The sequence below is a fragment of the Melanotaenia boesemani genome, chromosome 23 (assembly GCF_017639745.1).
Source record: "Melanotaenia boesemani isolate fMelBoe1 chromosome 23, fMelBoe1.pri, whole genome shotgun sequence".
In the NCBI taxonomy this organism is placed as follows: domain Eukaryota; kingdom Metazoa; phylum Chordata; class Actinopteri; order Atheriniformes; family Melanotaeniidae; genus Melanotaenia; species Melanotaenia boesemani.
In genome coordinates, this window is record NC_055704.1 from 11,917,992 (window position 1) to 11,942,357 (window position 24,366).

A 24,366-nucleotide genomic window follows, 5' to 3' on the forward strand; every position below is an offset into this window, starting at 1 on the left:
GATCGACATTATTCAACATCTTCAGGGCCGTGGCGTTCGCTGAGAGATGAGGAAGAGAAAGCCATTGTTGCCATGACGATGAAGAATGTGTAAGCGATGGCTAAGACAGAGGGCCATGACAAAAGACAAGGCCTGATCAGACAAAGCCCAAAGTGAACAGCCCTGAGCTGAATGCTGATGTGTTTTGACAAAACGACAATCTCCAGACTCGTACCTGAGGCTCCTTGCTCTCATTATGCCATTCTAAGAGCATAAAGCAGCAAACATTTAGACATTTAGACACTGAATACATGCTGACATGACAGCCGACGCTAAAATGAATGTCTGACAGAATGAAAGTCAAAACTGTATTCCACTGACGCTGCTTGTTTGGCTGAATCAACAACAACCATCAACATTTATTCCTAGACAATATTGTGAGAAGAAGTCTGATTGTGGCTGATGTGGATTTTTTCTGTTTTTAAAGCTCTATAATTGACATTATACACATTACTTTTTGTAAGTGCTCTGGTCTGGAATGAAGAATTCAACCACATCCTCATAATAAAACACTGGCAGTTACATAACACTTAAAAACTGCAATAGTTTATTTAAAAAGCTGATTTTTAAATTCATCGTTGTATTAAAAATAAAATGTGCTTTATTTTTATTTACTTATTTATATAAAGAAAATTATGTAATTTATTTTATTTTTATAGCAAATATTTTTTTTTTATTTTTATACAGAAAAAATAAAAATAAAAGAAAACTCATTCTCATTCTAATTTCCCTTTGGAATTTATAAAACATTCATTCATTCATTCATAAAATCCCCTAAATATTTATTTGAATAGAGGTTGTAATTCAAAGAAATTAGGGAAAATAGTTTAATTGAATTTAAGTGAATTTTTTGTATAGTGTCAGTTCATGAAAAGTCATCTTAAGGCACTTTTCAACTAAAAATTGACAAATATAAAAGATAATATGTTAATTAGACTGAACATTTAAAGATACAGTTCACTTCAATCCAATTTATTGTAGTCCATCCATCCATTCATCCATCCATCTTCAAAGTCAGGTTGTGGGGTCAGCAACTTTTGCACAGCCACTTCTTCCACTTCGTCAGGAGGACTCCCAGGGTGTTCCCAGGCCAGCCAAGACACATAGGTCCTCAAGCATGTTCTCGGTCCTCCACAGAATTGGATATGCCCAAAACATCTCACCAGGAAGACATACAGGAGGCATCTAACCAGATGATTTTACTTAAATTCATCTAAAATAATTTTTTCCAAGTTTTTCAAAATTTCTAAATTATTTTCTATATTTTTCTATAAATATGCCTAATTTTGGTATAATTTTGCAGTAGCCATTGATTCTACACGGCTGTCACTGCTGTAACAAATCAGGCAGAAAAACACTGGGTTTTCCTCACATGTTCCAAAAAACACAAAAATCTACCCAAAATAGTGCTCTTCCAATCAGCCCAATGAAACCACTGAGCGTGACATTAGCTCTCATCCTCCATCTCCATGTATCTGTCCCCAGCTGATCAGCAGGGATGCTTCTGTAAATGTCTGATTGCAGGCACAGCTGGCTTGAAGATAGATCCCCCCTCCCCTTAATCAGGCCAACTGAAATTGCAGGTTTGACTTTGCCATTATGCCCCATAAGATAGATGGCCATAGGCAAACTGTGAGTAGGTACAGCAGCTTGCCATATAGAGTACTCTGGCCAATGATATAATCCCCCATGAGACTGCAGACCAATGCAGACTGTACTACAGATGGGCTATAGAGTGTCGTGATGGGCTTGGGTTTCTATATTGATGCATCAGTGAGTATAGTTTCTGAACGATTTCAGTGTTTGTCTTTGATTGCGGTTTGATATTACCCACTCCCTTCACACACACTAGACAAGTTTCAATTAAAACATTGTTACTATTATAACCATTTTAAACTTATATTAGGTCCTCATGTATAACTGTGACCAAACAAAATCAACCACTATCACACCACATAGCAAGCTGATCTCACACCAGAGTGTGTGAAAGTTACATTAAGTTAAGTTAAGTTAACGTAAAACCCCAAACCTTTACAAAATTATATATATATATATACTTTTTTTTCTGGCTCATACCCCTTTTTAATCACATAAACCTAGCTGATGTCGGGTATGTGTCAATATCACAGTATCACCATTTGAGGTCTCACTCCCTGATCAGAAAAACATTCTTTTTTAAATTTTATTTTGTTGCAGATATAGTTCACCATGTAATTTAGGAAGAGGAAAAAAATATTATAAGAAGGAACAAAAGGATGTCACTGAACAGGAGTAATAACATTGCCATGGTCCTGGGTTGGCTTGGTATTTTCTCTACTTTGTTCTAGATGGTGCCTGCACACCTGTGCTACATTTAATGATCACTGATCAGTGTTTAAGAACCAGCTCAAGCACTATTTTCCACCGGTTTGTTTTTGTGTGGTTGTGGTTATCAGGCTCCAGTTTGTACTTGTGGGTCCCAGTATATTGCCTGTGTTTACATCCATGTTTTCCCTCTCTTTTAAGAAACAACTCCACAACCACTGAAGGGCCTCCATATAATTTATAAAGAGAAATCATTTAAGTTGGTTTACTTCCACAACAATGAATGTCCTGGATGCCTAGCATACTTGACTGTCCACCCTCTACAGAAGAACCGTGTCCAGTTGCTCCCCCCTGTTGCCTACCCTTTTGAAAGATCCAAGTAAGAAACCCTGCCAGTCTAACTTCAAAGGCCTTAATCTCCAGTAACACAGACTAACCTCATTCTCTCCTCTGACAGAAGTGGCCTCCTGTGTTGATTCCTGTACCTCTCGCTGCTCCATTCTACAAGTCTCCACAGTTAACTCTGGGCCCCTGGTCAGCAAACCCTTTTTAACTTTGCACACATGGTTCTGGGTCTTGCTTCAGTCTCCATTACCACCTCACTAGTCTTGACAAACATATCTAGAAAGTACATGTTTTATAATGTATTGTATAACATCTTTACATACAAAATCACCTTATGAAGTGAAATCAAAGTTGTGTTTCTTAGTGAAATGTATCAGACCCTGGTGGTTCATGATGTATTAGGCCTTTTGAAGTGGATCATATTCTTTTGGATGCAGTTCTTCTATTTCTCTACAACTTGGAGATTGTAAGGAAGAAGTATTCAGCTTCAGCCCTCACAGTAATGGCTGATGACTTCAGGAAAATTGCTTTGGATGATTCAACAAGATTGATTTGAGAAAAGTAAACTTGCATTTACAACACTGATTATTGATTGAGGTGTATGTATTAACCCAATTAAATTGTTAAGATGAATTTATAACCTACAGTTTAAGTAAAAATGTATAAAATTTATTGATAAAATTGATAGCAATTTAATAACTAAGACTCAAAACAGCAGAATAGAATTAAATCAAACTTTATAACACACTTTTTATGCATAACAACAGCAAAAAGTGCTTTTCATAATGAAAAAACAAAGGTTTTTGCATCTTAAAAACACAAGCAACCCCACACCCAAGTTTATCACAAAACAGTCAAAGCACACACAAACCTAATCATATACTGTCCCTCACACACACAAACTTAACTGACTTCGATCCCTACCACCCACCCCGTGACCTCACTCTAAAACAAACAGACTCTAACTAAAAAATAACCAAATAAACAGACATATGTCTTGGAACATTTGTCCCCAACATCGCGCGCAAAGCTTCTCGTGAAGTATAAACTGATCAGACCTAAAGTAACATTTTTCTCACGGCCTTGAGAAGTTCTCACTTTTCATGGAGTATTTGACAGTTAGTCACCTCTCCGCCGGCACTCTTGAGTAGAACCGGACAGGAAGCTGAGACTTGTTTGTTTTTCAAAATTAAGTTATTTGCAGAGCAGTGTCACATTTCCCTGAAAAAACAATTCACACTCTTAATATGGTCCATAAATGTGCACAAATATAGACTTTATGATCATATGGATCCATTCATACAATATAATTTACATTTGTAACAAAAAGAAAAGTCATATTTCTGATGGCATGGCGGCTTTTGTCTTGCCATGACGGCACGCCATGATCATTTATGTAGCGGAAACCCAGGTATAGGAGATATGTCCTTTATGTCCTGAGGAGTCTTTCATCTAAATGTAGAGACCAAACCATGATGAAATCAAGAACCAATGAATGAATTCATGTTTGATATTCAAATACTCACACACCTACACCTCCACTGACTGCAGAAACCCCAATTTTTATGCAGATGCAGGTCAGATAGTATTTTTTTCAAGGCCTGTGTAGAGCTGGGATCAGGGACTTGTGCCTGATGAGTGGCTTCCAGCTAAATGTAAAACACCTAATTTTCAATTTGACACACTTTGTACTGGAAAGTACAACAATTTGTTTAAGGCTACACATGGGAGTTTAATTTTATGATATCCATGAGATGAAGACTTTGTTCTGACAATTATATGCAAATTTAAACTTACCATTTTCTGTCTATCTGAATCATTCTTGCTAATAAACCAGGTAAATTCTGATGGTAAAGATTAACAAAACATATGGATGACATTCAATGACCAATATTATACTATAAGTTAGTAGCAAAATATTAACAACCCATTAAACATTATAAATATAAGCACCTTAATCTGGTGAATTGACCTCCGCTCGACCGTGCTGCTGCTGTCAGATACAACAACCAGGAGTTTTTTTTGTGCCATTTATTCTTCAAAAAGGATCAAAGCCACAATGGCAGATCTATTTGTGGCTTGCTTGCTGAATTATTCATATCAGATTCAGTATGTATTCTGGTCCTTACTGATCACTCATGAAACCTGTCATGTTGTAGAACACTAAATTGTAGAGTTGTAGAGGTGAATTTGGGGATTCATATTTAAAAAAAAATGAAATCAAATTAGCTGAAAAACACCTTTAATGCCTTAGCATTTTAGCAAAAACCTTGACCTATCATTTAAATCTTTTTAAAAATACATACAGCTGATTTCATATTGAAATGAACAATTCTTTACTCCCATCTATTTTCCATCATTGTTGGCAATATGTTTAAGTTTCCAATTTGGATGTTTAGTTTGAACTTAGTAAAGTTTTGAGCAGTCATTTCTTTATTTTTCCATTATCTTTTTTTCAGTTTGGCATATCAAAAACAGACATATTATTATAAGGAGATTTGGTTTCTGTAAAGCAAACATGAGCTATGGCCATCATTAGCAAAGATTGCTAACAGGTGTTAGCAAAAAGATGCTACCAGGTGTTAGCGAAAAGATGGAAGCATGTGCTAGCACAAAGATGCTAGCAGGTGTTAGTGGAAAAAAATGCTAAAAGGTGTCAGTTAACAGGTGTTAGCGAAAAGATGTTAGGATGTATTAAAGAAAAGATGCTAACAGGTGTTAGTAAAAAGATTCTACCATGTATTAGGAAGTTTTTTGACCAGTGTGTAAAAGACTTTACTGTTTACTTTTCACATTATATCACAATCATTGCTTGATGTGCAGCCCACTTGCTTCAGTATTGATTTTGTGCATGTTTCCGTTGGACACTGGTGGTACAATGATATCAACACCATGGTTCAACATGCGCAGTGATAAGAATGCATATGTAGATTAATTAATAGAAGCCCAAATATCTCTGACAATGGCGCTGCTGCCATTGGAGGTAAAACTTAAATTTTATTTTTAAAGTTGGGTTCTACAGCAGTAATGCTTTACTGATCTGTGCCAAAATAAATAAGCTATATGTCGAATTATTGCTGTGGATGTGTGACCATATCCATTTGTAGAAAACAGCAGATTTTGCCAATGGCCAAGTTCCTGGTGCTGCACTAGGTGGGCTAGAACTGTTCATAAAAATATATGAACAACTACAGATAAATGGCTGCATGTTAGAATGTTAACCACAATTCATTTATTTTTTCCTTATAGAGCAGTTTCCTTTTAACTGTGAATTTATAAATTTTCAGTAGAAACATGGTATTTTCCAACTTACTGGCTAGAATCCAATTAAATTTGTTTAAGACAATGTTTGTCCTTGGACAAATTATCATTCATGGTCAGAAGAGGATGAGCCCTATTATTTTGTGAAGTCACTATCCTTACATAATGCCCTGTCACAAAGCTTATTAATTTATTTCCTTTTCTATTTTTTAATTTAAATTCTGGTCTGATCTTCTAAAATTTAAATATATCACAACTTGCTGTTAGATATAGTAGCTTCTCAAATCTCTGGGGGATAAAAAAAAAATGCCATTAGCCCTATAATTACATTATGTGAAAGCTGATGAAATCAAAATCCTCAGGGGGAAAAAAAAGAACAAACAAGCCAGCTATGAAGTGATAGCAATTGCAGAAATTATTGGTTGTAAAAGAGAGGTATGAAGAAAGAGTAACGTTTACTTTAATGAATGCCCTGGTACTTTAATGAATGTGAAGTGCTGGCTGTGGCTTACACATGACTATCCCAACCATCAGTCTTCCAAACACTAAATAAAAAAAAATAAGATGGAAAAGCTCTCATGGTCCACATCCATTTAGCTAAATCGCACCCTATCGTGGAAAAAAAATGTTTTTAATGATTCATGAAGTGGCTCCCATTACTATCTCACTAACGTTCAAAAAAAGAGTGAGAAAGAGACGGATAAGGAGCTGAGCTGCAGCAGCTCTGAAATTTTGACTTTTATTATGAGGGTGATGAACAGATGATCAACATATCCAACCTGCCATGCATGTTGTATGCACGGCAGGTTGGATATTTTATCAAATATTTCAGTCGTCTTTGTGTGTTACTGTACAACAAAGACAAAGCACCACCACAGATGTGATCATGGCTGTCTGTCAAACATTTAACCTTTTTATGTATGCTATGAGTAAAAATGGTATACTTGCAAATTAGTAACTTCAATGGAAATTTCATTCACTGCCACCGACTGACCAGTAAATAAATAAATTAAAATCATCACTTTATATGCAGAAAAGCTGCTTCCATCCATGGGTCCTTATGTTTTACACATCTGTGCACCTGGCATGCCAACAAGAATACCTTTTGTAATACCATATGAAAAAACTGAACCCATGAGACAGTAATGATAGACAATACCTCACTTGATGTACTGTCCTATCTCTCAATGATGGCCACTACCGTGCAGACACTGTGGCACTCTCCATCACTTTCATTGACATGCCTAAATGAACCGTAACATTAACATAAAAGGTAACAATGTCTGAGTAACTGAGTGTCAACCGAAATTGATGGAGCCATTAATGTTACATTTCTTATGTCTGAAAAGGGTTATAGTCTGTATAAAAATGATGGATGTAGTTATCTTGACACTAAATTTGTATTCAAGAATGAACGCCTGAACATTACAAGCAAGTCTTTGATATGACAGAGATGATGTAACTACATCATATAGCAATGAACCAATTCCAAGGTAGCCCTCCCGTCACCAATTCTTGGTTTTATAGTGTATCTTACTTTCAATGGGACCATCATTTGGAAAAAGCCATCTTTAACAAACTCAAATAACAAGACAAACTGTGAAAACTACACTGGTCCATGGGGGGAAGAGTACATTTCCACATACAATTGCCTAAAACCAAGGCATCCCATTATTTCTACACCAAGAAACTACTTCACTATATTCTTATATATATGTGGACAAATGTTTATATTTTACAACCATTGGTGAGACTGGGCTGAACTTAAGACTTGAAACCATCAAACCTTTTTGAAAGTGTTTAATGATACCAATTAAGAGGATCATTATTCCAACCACAGAAGACACATTTTGCAGAATTCAAATCAACTGCTTCTGAAATCAGCCATGTCCTTATTAATTTATATGCTGTCCTCCAGGCTTTAAAACATTAATCCACAAACCAGCAGATTACATCACTATACTATATCCACTTGTAAAATCTGTGGCAGCTCCTTTGTAAAGTGCTTGGTGAATGTTTACGTAACTGTTTGGGATGTCCCGATGAAGATGCGCAAATTGCAATACACTGAATGCTTACTGTCCTAACTCACTTAAAACAGACATCAGGAGGTAAGGTGAACGCAAGTTAAAAAGTACCTCAAGATCAAATCGAGACTTGCTTAGTAACACTACAGGCCAGTTGCATGAATCACATTGCTTATAGTTACCACAATATGAAATCTAAACAAGACTCCTCGGTGAGAGATAATCTCTTGTATTGTGAGTTAATACCATTTATTTCCAATATTTAGCTTACATAAGAGGATTTTGAATTATGACAGTCTGAATACAAAGCAAGCAGATCTGCATCAATTTCCCAACAGTGTGGCTTCTCATCAAATTAATATGCTCATCCAACCTCAACATGCTGCCAGGCAACCTGCGCAGCAGAAAGTGACATTTGGGAGCAGCCAGCATTCAGTGTGTTTGCACTGTACCATGCAGACAGTCTGGCATGCACTTGAAGACAGACACACATGACATCACAAGCAAACACACACACAGACATATAACAGCACTGTCACCCCAAATTGTCTCCTCTCCAGCCAAACAGGCACACAAACCGGGCTAGCTTTTACTGAAACACAATAGAGCAGCCCCCAGAGAATGAATATCAGCGCTAAGCATTATGGGTGAAGCTATCTGGCGTTTCATATCGAGTTGGGGCCAATTAGCCCGCAGGGAGTAAGAAGAATGCATAAGAAGCTGCTGAAAAGAACAACACAGAAGACTGAAGAAGCCCTAGAGCAGGAATTAACAAAGACTACTTCACCACATCACCATAAAACCAAATCCTCATTGCTTAACCTACAAAAAAACTAAAAATAAAAAAACTGCAAAAATGCATGTTAATGATCAGTGGATCGTTGACTCCTTTGCTCTTTTTTATAGTGTTCTATATAACCCTAAAAACATCAATCTTTTCAGTGTGTTTTATTGGGATTCAACCCTGTGTCAAACGATTCTGCAATAACATACAGCTCAGTCTCGGTCCCATTGTGTTTGTCTGGGATGTGTTAATAGATCATAAAGTATTCGATCTCAGCAAGTAATGGTTATCAGAAATTATTATCCACCACATCCTACAGAATATAGTAAAATGCCATCCCGTCATTTGTCATAGATTTTAGATTTTTCCCTTGCAAGGTAGTTTTTGAGCGTGACTCAAAACCTTGAGTACAACTGGCATTGGGAAAGAATTAACTGCCTTATTTGAACCAATAATAATGTTGCTACTTTAAACCAAACACAAGCTTATATGCTGTAATCGTCAAAGTCTTCTAATAATGGACTTAACTTAATAATACACTTAATAAAACTAGAAGAAATAAATATAATAAAACTAGAAGGAAAGAAAAGAACAATGCACTTAATAAAACTTAAAGGATAGGAATGTTTAGTACTCAGGCGGTACTCTTATGTTTATTAACCATTTCAATTTGAACACAGTAGTTAGGTTTTCAACAAAACTATTGGCTCATATAAAAGGTTTTTATTTTCATTTTTATTGTTCTACCTTTTACTCAGTTTTCTGATTATCTATTTGGGGAGTTTTGCCTCCAACTCCTCCATATCCTTCAAATTTACCACTGTGCCATTTTCTCTTACGCTCTATTTTATTATAATGTTAAGAGTTTGTAGGAAGATTAGTCTTCCCGGACTAACTAATTGTTCCGAACAACTGAGCAAAATTCATTGAAACTGATCTGTTCTGGTGCACAGCCAGAGAAAAAACCCATGAAATATTTGGGTGGTAAAACAGAAATTTGACTCACGTTCAATCATAAGTTGTATCTTTTGTTTTGAACAATACTGATGCTGTCAAAAAAAGCAAGCCACGGTTTAAAAATGAAATTTGGATAACGTAGCTGCATCTTTGCAACCCAACTTCACACAGCACCTCTGTAAAAAGGCCCTTCCATCACCTCCCATCCAGCATGTCTACGCTTCATAACATTAAGCTGTCTGTTGTAGGAACAAATAACTTAAATTTTTTAATCAATCCATGGAGCATCAAAGTATTAGCTTAATAGGATTGCTTTTCTCATATTTTAAGGTTTTAAAGGCAACAATGTACAGTGAGTTAGCAGTGTTAGGAAAGCAGAGCATTCCTAAACACATGGACACAACTGAAGGAGGAGGAAGACAGAAAGATGGCTTCATTCTGAGCAAACTAGAAAAACAAACACTTTCCCATTAAATCCAGTGGGTAAGTATGTCCAAACATCTGACTGGTACTGTATGTCTGGAAGAGTTTTGACCATCGACAGTCACCATCTATACATAGCTGGGGTTGGCATGTGAAGTCATTGCTATGATTGTTTTTACCACTAGAGGTCAGTAATTCTTAAACATGACACCTTTAAGATATTGTAAAGACAGGAATATTGTATAGTGTTGCATGAGAGGAAAAAGTCTGGAGCCCTTTTTGCTAAAAACTTTATTGCCTTTTCATTGGTCATATTCCCTTTCTGAGATATTGAAGATGGTACCAAGTATTCTCCTGGGTATTAGTATTGAGTTGTATCTAAGTATCATCACTTCAGCAAGGCAGAGGCAGCATGTGTCGGCACACTGATTGCCTGCATTCAGCGTGTAGGTATCCACAAACTCTGCAAGGTGGAGGTGATCTAAGCAACGAGGCAGCGGAGATATAAACATTTGTTTTCCCCAAAGGTGACTGAGATGTGCAGCGCAGCTATGGTTGGATGTGTGGAGTGAAAGGGCAGCCCTGATGTTGTGTAAAGATGAAACAAATTGCTAGAGGGAAGGAAATTGCATCATGTAGACATGAAGTGCTGCAGCGTTTGTACCATATTTGTGTGGGCATATGTATTGTTCATGAATGAGCAGTTAAATGAGTGAGTGGCATGCCATCAAATAGAAGTTAAATCAGACTATATACCTGCTGCATTTATGTGAAAGTCAGTGGAGGAAAAGTAGAAGTTCAGAATAGCAGGAGAATTGAACGCATTCTCATATAGTCCAGCTTCCATTAGGGATCCTGTAGCTTTTTTTCTGTCCTTTGATTTATTTATTTTTTTTTACTCTTTCCCTCTAATACTCCCCTATCTGTCTCTCTCCCTGCCTCCCACCGGTGAGTCTGGATATCAACTTCTGTAATGAAAGCACACACTTCCCTTGCCCCCCAACTACTAAATGAGGTCTGCCTAGGAAAGCATCGACATCCATCCCTCCCTTGACTCCCTTGACTGTTTTACGGGTTTGTGATTTCCAAATTCTCCACTGCCTCAAGGTCATTGCCATCCATGGCCAATGAGCGAGGGAGAGGAGAAATCTGTGTGTGCGTGTGTGTGTGGTGAAGTCATAATGACTAAAGAAATGCAGGACTGGAAAAGACAAACAAGACTTAAGTCTTTTTTACTCATCTATTTTTCCATAGAACCGTTCAGATGAGAGAATAAGCCTTGTCTCAAGGGGAGGTAAAGACAAAAATAGCACATCCACATTATTCTCTGCTTCATTTTCTAAACATTTGTCATAACAAATGTCTAATGTAACACATCTAAAACAAATTCTAAAGATTACTGTACTGCCTTGACATCAAAGAACAAATTGAACAGGCACATACACACACACATGCACACACACAGACTCAAACCTGGTTTTGCAGCTTTCTGGTACTAAATTTGGTACTGACTAGCAGAAGGATGGTCTGTTAAATTTGGGTTTGTTATTAGGGGAGAATCTGCAGTTTTACTGGGTGCACTGCATATGTGTGAGCCAATATGACAAAATCTGATTGACATCACCTGAAAAAGTGGAAATATAAGTTCCACATCTCTCTGATCTAAATACGAATCAGTCTCCAGGAAACTGAGACTACAATCCACACAGGCTCACCAAAATTTGGAAACAAAAGTTTTTGTTAAAATGTTGCCTGGTGTGATGAGTCTCCATTTCAGATGTAAGATTCAGATAAGTTCAGAATAACATGAAAGCATGGATCCATCCTGTCTTGTACCGAATTTGATTTTAAAAAAGAACAAACACATGGTTGTCAGTGAAAAAGATTATTTATGAATAAAGCAACTTTCACAGCTACATTCACCAAATCATTTAACACTTACATAAAAAACCCCACTGCAAACAATTTCATAGCACTTTTTTCACTTTTCAGAGTTCAGCTAAAAGCAAAGCATACATTATTGATAGAAAAAAGGGAAAAACGAATAATACAAATTTAACAAAGTAAAATTAAAGATTTGTTTCTATGAGTAGAAGAAAAAAGGACAATTTGGCTTTTACCACAATGTAATTTACAATGATATTGTGAGTGAACCACTAATGTCCTAATAATGATGAGAAACTTCAATTCGACTTTATTTATTTTTTAAACATTAACTCGGCAGCTAGCATTTCTTAGCATGCCTCAAATCTAAATTTAATTTACAGTAAAATGTAATAAAGTTTAAACATTGCTTAAGGTATATATGTGAAATTTGCTTCTATTTTTAATCGCGTCTACGCTTTACTCACCTGCTTGCAGACTCAGTGGGGAGAGGCTAAGATGGAAGTGTTGCATTTACAAGCAGACATAGAAAATTGGGATTTTGCAAGAGCATAAGCTAGATAAAATATACAGAGACCACTACTATTTATTCTAAAATCAACATCTGAGTATTACACGCCCATCTCATTCTGCTTTAACAACGTCACAGTCTGGCAGAGGGCAAAAACAACTTGAACTGAAAGGGATGACTGCAAACTCATCACTCAAAGACCATAGTCTGACATCAAGTGATCGTCAAGTACAGTGGCAAACTGAAACTAGGGTGAAATGCACAGCAAAAACAGCTGGAAACAGGGTCCCACAGGCAGGACTGGAATCAGGCAAAACTCACCTTAACTAGTGAGAACCAAAGATCTGTCTGAGGTTTGAACCACAGGGGCTGGACAGTAGAAGACTGTTACAACCAGCCGTACGGTTATAACAAAACAACGCCGAACAACCAAGAAAACCAATTATAATTATTTATTAAACCAAAACTTAAGACAAAATAATATAATCATGAAGTGTGATTGTCTGCAATATCAGTAATGTCAGGGCGTGCTTGGTTGTGTGTACAAATATAATGCAGGCAGTGTTGTATGATGTAGAACTAAACCAAACACAAACGCGAGGTGCAACGGCGCAGGTCCGGCCTGGGAGCGGAGCAAAGAAAGAAGAGACCAGGCCGATTGTAGGCGGGTCTTATATACGCCCCGCCGAATACTCCAGCTGCACCTGCACACAAACATAATTAACAAAGCCACAAAAGAAGAAGGGGTCGTAACACCACCCCCCATAAAAACGGGGGTCATGGGGAGTCATCCCCGTGAACCACCGAAACAAAACCAAAACAAAAACAAACGTGTACAAACACCCAACCAAATTTACCCTCACCATCACCTCCACCGGCACCTAAAGGGGAAGAGAAGGTGAGAAACAGGGCAACCACCACACACCAGGGAACCCACAGACCGAACCACAGGAGCCCTCGACAACGCATCAGCTCTAGCAATGTCACGCCCCGACCGAACACAGCAGGGGTCATCCGGCACCGGAACGGACGACCCGGCACGTTTTAAGAAAAGCAGACACATCTTTTTTCGCCCCCGGCCAGAAAAAATGCCTGCGGAGATGCAAATATGTTTTCCGCACACCAAAATGACCAGAGTCGTCATGAGCAACTCCGAGGACAACAGTGCGAAATATAGATGGAACCACCAGCTGAAACACAACCTCACGCGCCCGGTCGCCCCCAAATGTCCACTTCCGAAACAATAAACCATCATGCACAAAGTACCCACTCGCCACGCTTGCTATTGCCGCCCCTGGGACAGCCAGACCAAAGGCCACTGTCAAAGACGGATCAGCACGCTGTTCCCGGACCAACTCCTCGTGAGACACCTCAAGAGGAAAATCTGCCACAGACAAAGCAACGTCCTCCCTCACAGCGACCGCATCCAGCGAAGCCGCGCACATAGCACGCATATCGGCACACGCTGGAAACACCCTAGGAGGCGGAGACAACCCACCCCCCTGAACAGACGGACACAGCGCAACCACAGGGGAGGCTGTCACACGAACACCACTGTCACCAACAAGCGAACCGGCAGCGCGCAGCAAGAAGGGATCAGCAGACCAAACACGGCCGCCCGCCAGGCCATTCCCCAAAATAAAATGAATTCCATCCACGGGCAACGCGGCCCGCACGCCCACAGACACTTCCCCACGCACCAGCTCACAGTCCAAAACCACTCTATGCAACGGAGTAGGCAACGTCGTCAAGCCCATGCCACGACCCACAACATAATCACCAGTAGCCGAACGGGAAGAGAACGGGAGGACCGAACCCACGACATACGAATCATACGCACCCGTGTCTCTCAGAATCCGAATAGGAGTCTTCGCGCCACCTGTCAAGGACACGAACCCAGTCCGAATAAAAGGGGCATACGAATCCAGCGCGTCGGGGACATGCAAAGGAAATGAAGTGCACACTCCAGCAGCGGCAACAGGAGAACCACCCGGATCTGCAAACGCGGTCGGATTAACATTCTGTGCCGAGGTTTTCCCCCTAGATGACAACACAGGACAATCCCCCTTCCAGTGACCCCTCTCACGGCAGTAGTGGCACACGTCCGCCCCGGCACGCGCGTCAGACGACACATCCCCACGACGCACGGACGCAGCTCGGCACTCACCACGCCCACTACCCGGAAAAGGCCCATCACTATACAGAAACTGGGACTTATGAGTCAAAACATAGTCATCCGCCAGCGCCGCAGCCACAGCCACCGTCTCGGCCTTTTGCTCACAGATGTACGTGGCAACCACACACGGCACCGACTCCTTCAGCTGTTCCAAGAGAATCAACTCACACAGCCGCTCAAAATCAGCCACCTTCGCAGCTGAGCACCAGCGCGTGAAATGCAACTTCAAATCCCGAGCAAACTCGAGATAACTCTGCCCAGCGGCCTTTCCGCAAGACCGAAACCGCTGTCGGTATGCCTCAGGCACCAGCTCATAAGCCTGCAAAACAGCCGCCTTCACCTTAACATAATCCTGGCTATCCGACACGGACAGCACAGAAAACGCCTCCTGAGCGCGGCCCACCAGAACGCACTGCAACAACAGAGCGCGCGCCGAACTGTCCCACTTACGTGCGTCGGCCAACCGCTCGAAAATCAGGAAAAAAGAGTCCGGATCGCTCTCCTGAAACTGAGGCAAAAGGCGCAAGTTACCAAGAACATCAAAAGTGTCGGCAGCAGAGGAACCCGACAACGAGCGCACCGCAGCGTCACTGTGCCTGCTTTCCCTTATTGACTCCAGCTTCACGCGTTCAATCTCAAACTGTAAGCGCAGCAATTCCTTTTGCTGCTCAAACGTCAAACCCGGCGGTAACGAAACCGCACCCGGCGTCAGCGAAGCTGCACCCGGCAAAGAATCCGACGGAGGCTTAGCCAAAAGAACACCTTTCTCCGTCAAATTGGCAATCAGGATGGCCTTAAAATTCTCCTTAAGACGTTTGCTATCAATCTCAACGCCATAATAACGACCAATCTCCAGCAGCTGATCCTTTGTACACTCCTCCAAAAATTCCAGCGAAGGAGAGCGAAAAAACTCCGACACAGTCACCATGATTTCCCCACACAACACAAACACCGCAGGCCAAACGGCAAAAACGGCACCAACAAACAGCAGCAGACCCAATGCCCCGCTACCACACCTGCCTAACAAAACTTATCTAACCTAACACCAAGCTCAACCCTAGTCTTCACGCAGGCCAGCGGCGGGTACTTACGCACTGAAAACCAGCGGGGACGCGAGGCAATCTACACAGATCACCCCCTCAAACCCCGCGGACGTGCCCCCGAGATCACTGCTGGCGCAGCGAACACTAACCGCGTCCCCGCGACACTAACAAAAAAAAACACAGACGAAGCCCAAAGGAGCAACGTCTCCACACCTAACCGGGGCACCGAGCCTGCAACCGACCGGCTAAGCCGCAAAAAGCAACCAACTCACCCCGGCCAAACGAAACTCCACTCCCAGCCAACGACGTCACCGCGGGCTCGTCCCTCCGCCAACAAAGACAGCCGCAGGCGCCAAACACCAAACAAAGAACAACCAAAACAAACCACCCAACGCACACTCAAAAGAACAACCACGGCGCACCCAACGAGAACACAAAAACCCGAGAACAAGAAGGACGAGCCCCCATTTGTTACAACCAGCCGTACGGTTATAACAAAACAACGCCGAACAACCAAGAAAACCAATTATAATTATTTATTAAACCAAAACTTAAGACAAAATAATATAATCATGAAGTGTGATTGTCTGCAATATCAGTAATGTCAGGGCGTGCTTGGTTGTGTGTACAAATATAATGCAGGCAGTGTTGTATGATGTAGAACTAAACCAAACACAAACGCGAGGTGCAACGGCGCAGGTCCGGCCTGGGAGCGGAGCAAAGAAAGAAGAGACCAGGCCGATTGTAGGCGGGTCTTATATACGCCCCGCCGAATACTCCAGCTGCACCTGCACACAAACATAATTAACAAAGCCACAAAAGAAGAAGGGGTCGTAACAAGACTAGTAAGTTCATCTTCTGTGACTTTCATTTTCAGCTTTGCCCAACACTTAGTTGTTTTATGATTAGATGGAGACCTGGAAAGGCCTACAAGCCACAGTGTCTCACACTTCGGTTGAATAAAGGTCAGTGATGATCAAGAGGTGATTCAGCAAGGCTGGAATCAGACGGATATAAAAAATGATAAATAAAATAAAAAGTTCCCATCAATGACAATTCTATTTAATGTTCTTCAAGGCTGAATAATATAGTCCTGAACCAGAGCTAGGATATTTTGTTGTTGTTTTTAGCAGTCTAAAACGATGAATGAGCATCTTCCATGAGTGGTTGTTCCATTTTCTTTTTTCTTTTTTTTTACAGAAGCCAATTTTGCACCAAACTCTCGATCACTTCATAACATGATGAATGGCCAGTGACCAATGGCCTTTTTCACGTGTAAATGGTGACCAATGAGGCTGCCTGGAGTGCAGTGGAGGCTATGCTTCATTTCACCTGGAGTTAAAAACACTTCACAAATCATTCCCACTCACCTTCACCTCCCCTTGATTTTCTTGCACTTACAGTGTGTTTTTTAAGCCTTCGGGGAAACTGAAGAAGCTTTTCAAGAGAACAAAGGTCCAATTGACACAAAATGAGCTATGTTGTTTCAATTTGATATTATTGTGCTGCTCTTTGACGTTTGACCTCTTTCAAGTCTGAATCTTTTAAAACAGAAAACAATTAGACATAGAAACCGGGACCTGCGTAAGCTGTTTCCATGGCAAACATTTTAATGCTAATCAATGATACACTCAAGTGTTAATGAGGAGAGCTGTATTTTGTTCTTGTCAGAAGTGTTGCAGGTGGTGTACAGGCAGATATTTTAATAATCTTTTATATCAGAGTGCTCAGCTCAGTTGCTTCAAATACAAAACTTCTATTAGTTCCTCACATGTTTCCTCCAGTCTGAACATTGATGTCTGAAGTATTTCTTGCACCGTAGCAGCTTTGAAGCTCACACTGTTATATATTTCTGGACTTGTTTTGACAAGATGATAAAACACAGTAAAAATTGGGGAAAAACATCTCTAAATCAAAAGATGGATGATTAAAAAATAAGTTTTGCAATGAGTCTCTTAGAATGAAATAATCTGCTGTTTCCTATAACTAGATACACGTGATTTGCTTTTGGAAAAACTTGATCCCTGTGATTCAGTTGATGGAAAAGATTTTTTACCAAAACATTTGCAATTGAAATGTAGGTAACTCACCAATGATGCAATCTTTTTTAATACAGTGATTTATATCCAAATCCAGACAACTTTAGACTTATTCCAGACTGTAGGCAGGTCAGTTCAGCACCTGGACTCTTCTCCTACAATGCCGAGCTGTTGTTATGAATGCAGAATGTGGTTTAGCATTGTCTTGCTTTAATATGCAAGTCCTTCCCTGACAAGATGGAGCTTCCACGCCAAAGGCCCTAATGCAACCCAATAACATCATAGATGCAGACTTTTGAACTGACCACTGATTATAACCTGAAAGGTCCTTCTCCTCTTTAGTCCATAGGAAACAGTGTCCATGGTTTCCAAAAAGAAATTAAAGTTTTGATTCATGTGACTGCAGAGCAGTTTTCTACTTTGCATCAGATTATTTTAAATGCACTTTGAGTCAGAGGAGAGTGTAACATTTCTGGATTGTGTTCATATATGGCTTCTTCTGTCATGGTAAAGCTTTAACATTTACACTTCCGTGATGTGTAAATGAGCTCAAAGCAAAAAGATCTATTGAGATTTTAGAGCAGCATCTGCTTCCTTCAAGGCACCATCTTTTCCAGTTTTTGTTGGCCTGCCTTTAGTCCTAACCTGTCCCAATAAGGCTGCTGGAGATCTTTTTTCTTACTTATCCTGCCCAGTATCATGGCAGGCAGAATGGTGGTCTGGGTGTTGTATGGATACAGGGCTTCACTTAACACTCAAGTATTATTCTTTGTTTTTACATTTGTCTGTCATTGAATTAATATATCAATGACAGACCTGATGGTGGGGGGCAAAAGAAAGGAGAGTGAATGAGATAATGATACACCAGATGGAAAGCAACAGCATCAGCTGAGCAATGAAATATAATGTTATGCACCTTCTGAGGTGTCTGTAGAAAGAATTGGACAGAATGACACAAAGTGCTTCATCAGTTTGCATCATGATGGTCTTTATGTCTTAAGTGATGCAAAAAAGAAAAGCAAGGTACAAAAAAACTTGAAAGCCAAGACTTTCGTACAATGTTTTAGATGGAAAGTAAATGTGAGAAAATCTGTTTTTTGTTCACCATTTTAACATTTAAAGCATCTTCTACTGCATCTCTCTTCTGTAGGTAACAATAGACAAAGTGGACAGTGAACCTATTGGCATGAATCAGAGCCAGTGAGTTAAAAATCAATAAAAGCCCTGGAGCGAGCAAGGCCAACATCCTGGTCTACCCCCCAGAGGGCAGTTTGAGATGCTAGCTGCAACTACAGAGATCCATTAATGCCTCATGCAGTTTCATTAGTATTTTTAAGGTTGCTGTGTATTAGGCGATTACATGTAGGATCCATCAGTTGCATGATGAAAGATGGAATTTCCAATTTGCAAACACTACAGCAATAATCACTAAAAAGAAAAGTTGGTGAAAATGCACTTCTTTGGTTGCTTTGTAAGATTTACCCATTTCATGTGTGTCTTCAATTTATGGTTGGAAACAGAAGACAATTCGTTTGCTTTAGCAACTCCAAAACGAGATTCTTAACTAATTAAATCTTGTTTAATCTGTACAAAAACAGAGTGAAAAGCAGGGAGGGGTTTTTAATACCTTAAGTATTCTTTAAACATGTCCAACTATACCTTTTTAAGATTACACAATAACCGGGTTACGGTTAATTTTGTTGCAGTTTCATTGCACAGTATGGCTTTAAAGGTACAGTGCATATATTTTTGCGTTTGTGACTTGTCTGAAATAAGTGTTTACTGAGTCTACAGTTATGAGTCTGGAATGGTATGCATCCTTCAAATCTCAAGATTCTTTGCTCACCAATGGTGTATAACATGTGTAAGATATTAAAAGAGAGGCTGGAAGAATAGTAGAAAAGTAAAATACATATTTATTTTTTAAATTACATCAGGTCCCGCACATGGGACATCATGTATCATCAAATTTGTGCCACTAAAAATAATTTTCACAACACAAGCTATTAGACAATTTGCTGTTTTTCTCTTTTTTTTAAACCTTTCTTCAATTCATTCATTTTCTTTTTTTAATGAAATAAATGTTTATAGTAAGGAAAAGAGAAGAGGTAGAATACATTCAAAGTATAGGACAAAGAGAACATGTTTTGCCGGAGGCTCCTCGCACACTTTGGGGACCAAAGACACTTTATATGCACTGTTGTGCAAGGCTTATAGGCACTATTAGACTGTTGGGAAAGACACATTCTTATGGTGGAAGATATTTGTCTTTGCATTTGCCAGCGAATACCTAAGGGCTATATGTGACGGGGAAAGTTAAAGGAATCCCTGAAAGAGGTGGATAGCCTGGCTCCTCAATCTGGCCTGAAAAAGACTGGCCCCTCTGGTTCTTGTAGATTGGCTTGAAATGACTTGGCACTCCAAACAAAGCTATTTCCCTCTTTTAAGCTTGCTAACTTCATCCTGATGAAAAATGACTAGCCTCTGACCTCCTGTGGCAGCCATTTCACACCTTTACTCAATTCATTAATGTTCTAAAGATAGCTGCATTCAAACAACGGCACACCTCCAGGGATGTGATGGTGGGAAAACAGAGAAGCCACGTGAGCATAGCAGCTCTGTTGTACAAGAAAAACCTGAGTAAAATAATGGAATTAAATATTTCTGGATATACATCCAAAACTCATGCTGTGAGTAGATGCAAAACGCAGCCCAACAGGCTTTCTCACAGGGATCTTTGACGTGTCCTGTTTGTGTGGCTGGGTAGGTAAAGCAGAGCCACGCTGTCACGTTAAATGTGCAAAAGCTTTTTCTTCAAAAGGAGACTGAAGAACAGGCTCTGCCAGGAAGATCAATGCCAGGCAGACTTGGAGGGATATGGCCACACATCTCGTCTTACCCTGCTTGGTGAGGGGATATGTACCATTTTAGAGGGGATTACATTGGAGATGAGGAGTACTGAGAGGAAAGGAAGGATAGAAAAGACAGCATAAAGAAAGTGAGTGTACAAATCTGGTAAACAAATATTTCAGTACAACCTTGCAGGAGTAGATGGGTTTTTGATAAGACGCTACATGCAAAAATGATCGTGACCCAAGTAGTAAGAACTGTCAAAACCTGCACTTAAGCCTCCGAGCAATTTAAATGTGCCATTACAAAGAATGGCCGTCATTAACAGTGACTCACTGATTAGGTCAAGTGTCCAGCTTTTTGGCACCGGGCATTCACCTCTTACATTTACTCTCAAAGACCATGGCATACTGTGTGTTCAGCTGATGGTGATGTGAAAAAGATCGTTTTCATTTCATGAATAACTAAACCCTAGTTTTGAGAACAAAAGGGAATTTTAAACTGTAATCAAACTAAAGGGAAAACTCGGTTAAATGCATCCCACAGAGTCACCACCGCTGTCCCTCAAAGAATGACATTCTAATTATAGTCTCACACTGAGAATATCCTGCTTGTGGAAAAAGGTTGTGAATGTAGGCCAAAGTCACTAAAACTGAGTGTAAAGAGAACACCGGGAGATTTGCTCGGCTTGAGCCGGTCCCCTGTGTGCCGGTTCTCTGCTCCAAACTGACCACCGTTCCTCCTTCTGCAAGCAAATCCTCCTGCTCTGCTGCTTTTCACCTGCTCCTGATCTGAAAATATATGCTGAGTAAATAGCTGGAGAAGGTGAGTTCAGGGATGTGGAACTCAAAAGAACATGAGGCTACAACATGGTACAGTATCAGAGGGAAATTCTCCACCCAGTCAGGTATGGAAACCAGAGAGAAGGTGCTTCCTTCTTGTGAGTAATTTATATCTTAACGTTCTACTTTATACAACTTGTAAAGTCATGGATATTCCCTCAGTAGAAAGGGTTCCCTCCAAAAAGATACACACTTACAGATCAACCATGGAATTATCTGGTACTGGAACATTAGCAAACCTGATCTCATTCATGGCTAAAAATAAAGAAAGACACAAGAAATCTGTGTTTGAAACAATACCACTTAATGGTCTGTTTGATTTATTAAGGTTAGGACCCAGTATGTTGTCTGAGGGCATCAGAATTCCCTTTTGGCATCCCAGTACAGTGACTAATGCCCACACACACACACACACAGGCAAGGAGAGGACATCCCTGAATGTTTGGAATGCATCCAGCCTCCTCAATTCAATATGAATGTGTTTTGTAACAGCATCGAGTATTATTCTACCATTATGTGACAATAGCTGCCTGTCCCAAATAAAAAATTATCCAACTGTAATTAATCATCTTGGGTCCAACTCTTTCCCTTTGTCACCTTTATATCCTTTCCCAGATTTATATAGGACATCTCCTGAAAACGCCAAAAGATTGTTACTCTCCAGCAGACTGGTGGTTGGTACTATCAATCCCCATTTTTTCTGGTTCAACTGATGTTTTTGGCATTCCTTAACCTCAATCAATAACTCATTGATTACATGAGGTAACTTTAATCTGGTGGCATTGTTTGGTTTGACCTTTGTTCAGACTCTCTATAGAACAAACACAGGTTAAATGTTGCCAATGTGGGATCTAACACAAAATGACCCTCAAGTGAAAAAGCCAGAGGGCAAATTTAGAAGCTGCTGGCAGGTGATGATTCCAGGAATGAGATCAGAGTGAGGAAAGAAGTGTTATTTAGGAGTAGCACTTTGTACTTGGCAGAGCTTAGGTGCTGAGATGTGGTTTGGATCGGAGCGCTGTGGCTGTCTCTGTGACTATCCCAGCAACAGGAACTTTTTCCGACTCAAACTCCAAACTTATGTCTTTTGTCCTAAATAGAAAATCGAACTGGATTGTCCTTTGCGTTTGCTCTCAGTCTTTAGTTTCAAAGTTAAATCTTTGCAACTTGGAAAGACAAGATACCTTCAGATATCCTAGTATCTGTGCATATCAGAAGACTGCATGTAATCCAATTCCATATTTGAAGCAATGCTTGGAAAGTAGGCAACAGCTTACAGGAAGTGAATGTTGAAGGTCAGAAGATTGTGTTGCCTAAAATGAGTGAGTTCAAACACTGTGTTACAAGTTTAGAGGTGAAAACCTATGAAGTAAATATAAAAAAAAATAAAAAATCTGACCTGATAAATGTGATATGAGTCTGTTATCTTTGAATAACAGAAATGAATAACAGAAAACTGAAGCACAATCTCTGTTTGCCAGACAAGCTAACTGCAGCACACATCAAGCAATGACACCTTCACCCATATCATATATCAGCAGGCTGTCTGGAGCAGGTGCATCATTCATTCAATAAAATTCTACACATTTTAAAGCTGAAGGCTTGTGTCACAGTCACAAATGTCACACGGTATTAAAAGGCTGTGTGACCACTACTGAGTGTTGGGTCGGGAGGCAACAGAAGGCACTACTGCAGGACATCAGGTCACTGGATATATGCCCTTCTCTATAATCACCTCTGCTTTGAGGGGTTCAACAAAAGGCCCATAAAGCATGACCTTTTCCAAAGCTCTAATCCTTCTTCTGTGAGCCATGGAACTTCCATTCCCAACATGACAGTTTTACAAGTCCCTTCTGATTCCATTGCTTGTGTTCAGGGATACTAAACACGCATAAGTAAGACTAACGCAGCCAGGGAGGCAAAGAAGGGAGAGGAATGACAGAGGAGTGAGGCATGTCCTGGCACATGGTCAAAGTCACTATCAGGAACATCAAGAAGGACAAAGATAGCAAGACGTCGATTAGCATCAACCATGTGCTTCAGCTAGCTTTGATCTCAGCACTGAAAAAGCAGACACTTGTCAAGCAGACATTAAAGGAACAAGCTGCACCAACAGCAAAAGCCAACACCAATATTTCAAATGCTGGTACTCAGTCCTAAATATATCAATATTGATTTAATCCTGCATCATTTGTTTTGTTTTTACTCAGTTTCCACTCAATTTAGGCACAGGTAAAGGCAAAAATTGTGTCCATTGTAAAAATAATGAATTTCTTGCCCCACAGATGGTGGTATTTATTTATTTATTTATTTACTGAGAAAAAGACACTTGACTTGGGGCACTGGGTGGCTCGGCTTTTATTTACAGTGACATTTCAAGGGCCAGACCATTAAGTCCTCTTACCGGATGCCCAAGTAATTTTTAGTGAGAGGTAATACAAAAAATTGTATGTCAGTGTATTTTTTTTACGGCATTTGACTCTAATTTTCTCCATGCATACCTGGGTGTTAAGCACATTTTCCATTGAGTATGAGAAATATAATTGTTGCAGACTGCTAAGAACAGCCTATTCCATTGACATGACAATTTGTATATTGCAGTGGCTCCTAACCTATTTACCTTGAGGACTCATTTCATGCAAATACTAAAAAGCCATGGACCCCTGTGCCCCACCCCATGCAGAAACCATGCTTGGTCTATGCTTTCAAAAATGAGATTTTCAACATAAATAATACATTCTGGCTTAGTCCTGTCCTTTGATGAAGCCAAATAGGGACAATATGTGCACATTAATCATAATCTCTCTAAGTATTCAAAGCCTTGGGGACCCCCTGTGTTCTTTGGGGTGCCAGACTCAATGGGTATTGCCCCAAAATTCCT

At 40.0% G+C, this 24,366-nt stretch overlaps 2 protein-coding genes across 4 annotated transcripts in view; one reads left to right on the plus strand and one right to left on the minus strand.

Moving 5' to 3' along the window:
- kcnc2 (potassium voltage-gated channel, Shaw-related subfamily, member 2) overlaps positions 1–24,366 on the minus strand; it is a 93,662-nt gene that overhangs the window by 32,613 nt on the left and 36,683 nt on the right. The window lies entirely within an intron of this gene.
- LOC121634807 lies at positions 13,635–14,541 on the plus strand. Its single transcript, XM_041977732.1, has 2 exons — positions 13,635–14,408; positions 14,481–14,541. Exons 1-2 carry the CDS (start codon positions 13,789–13,791, stop codon positions 14,488–14,490), a joined length of 630 nt encoding a protein of 209 aa, XP_041833666.1. The 5' UTR covers positions 13,635–13,788; the 3' UTR covers positions 14,491–14,541.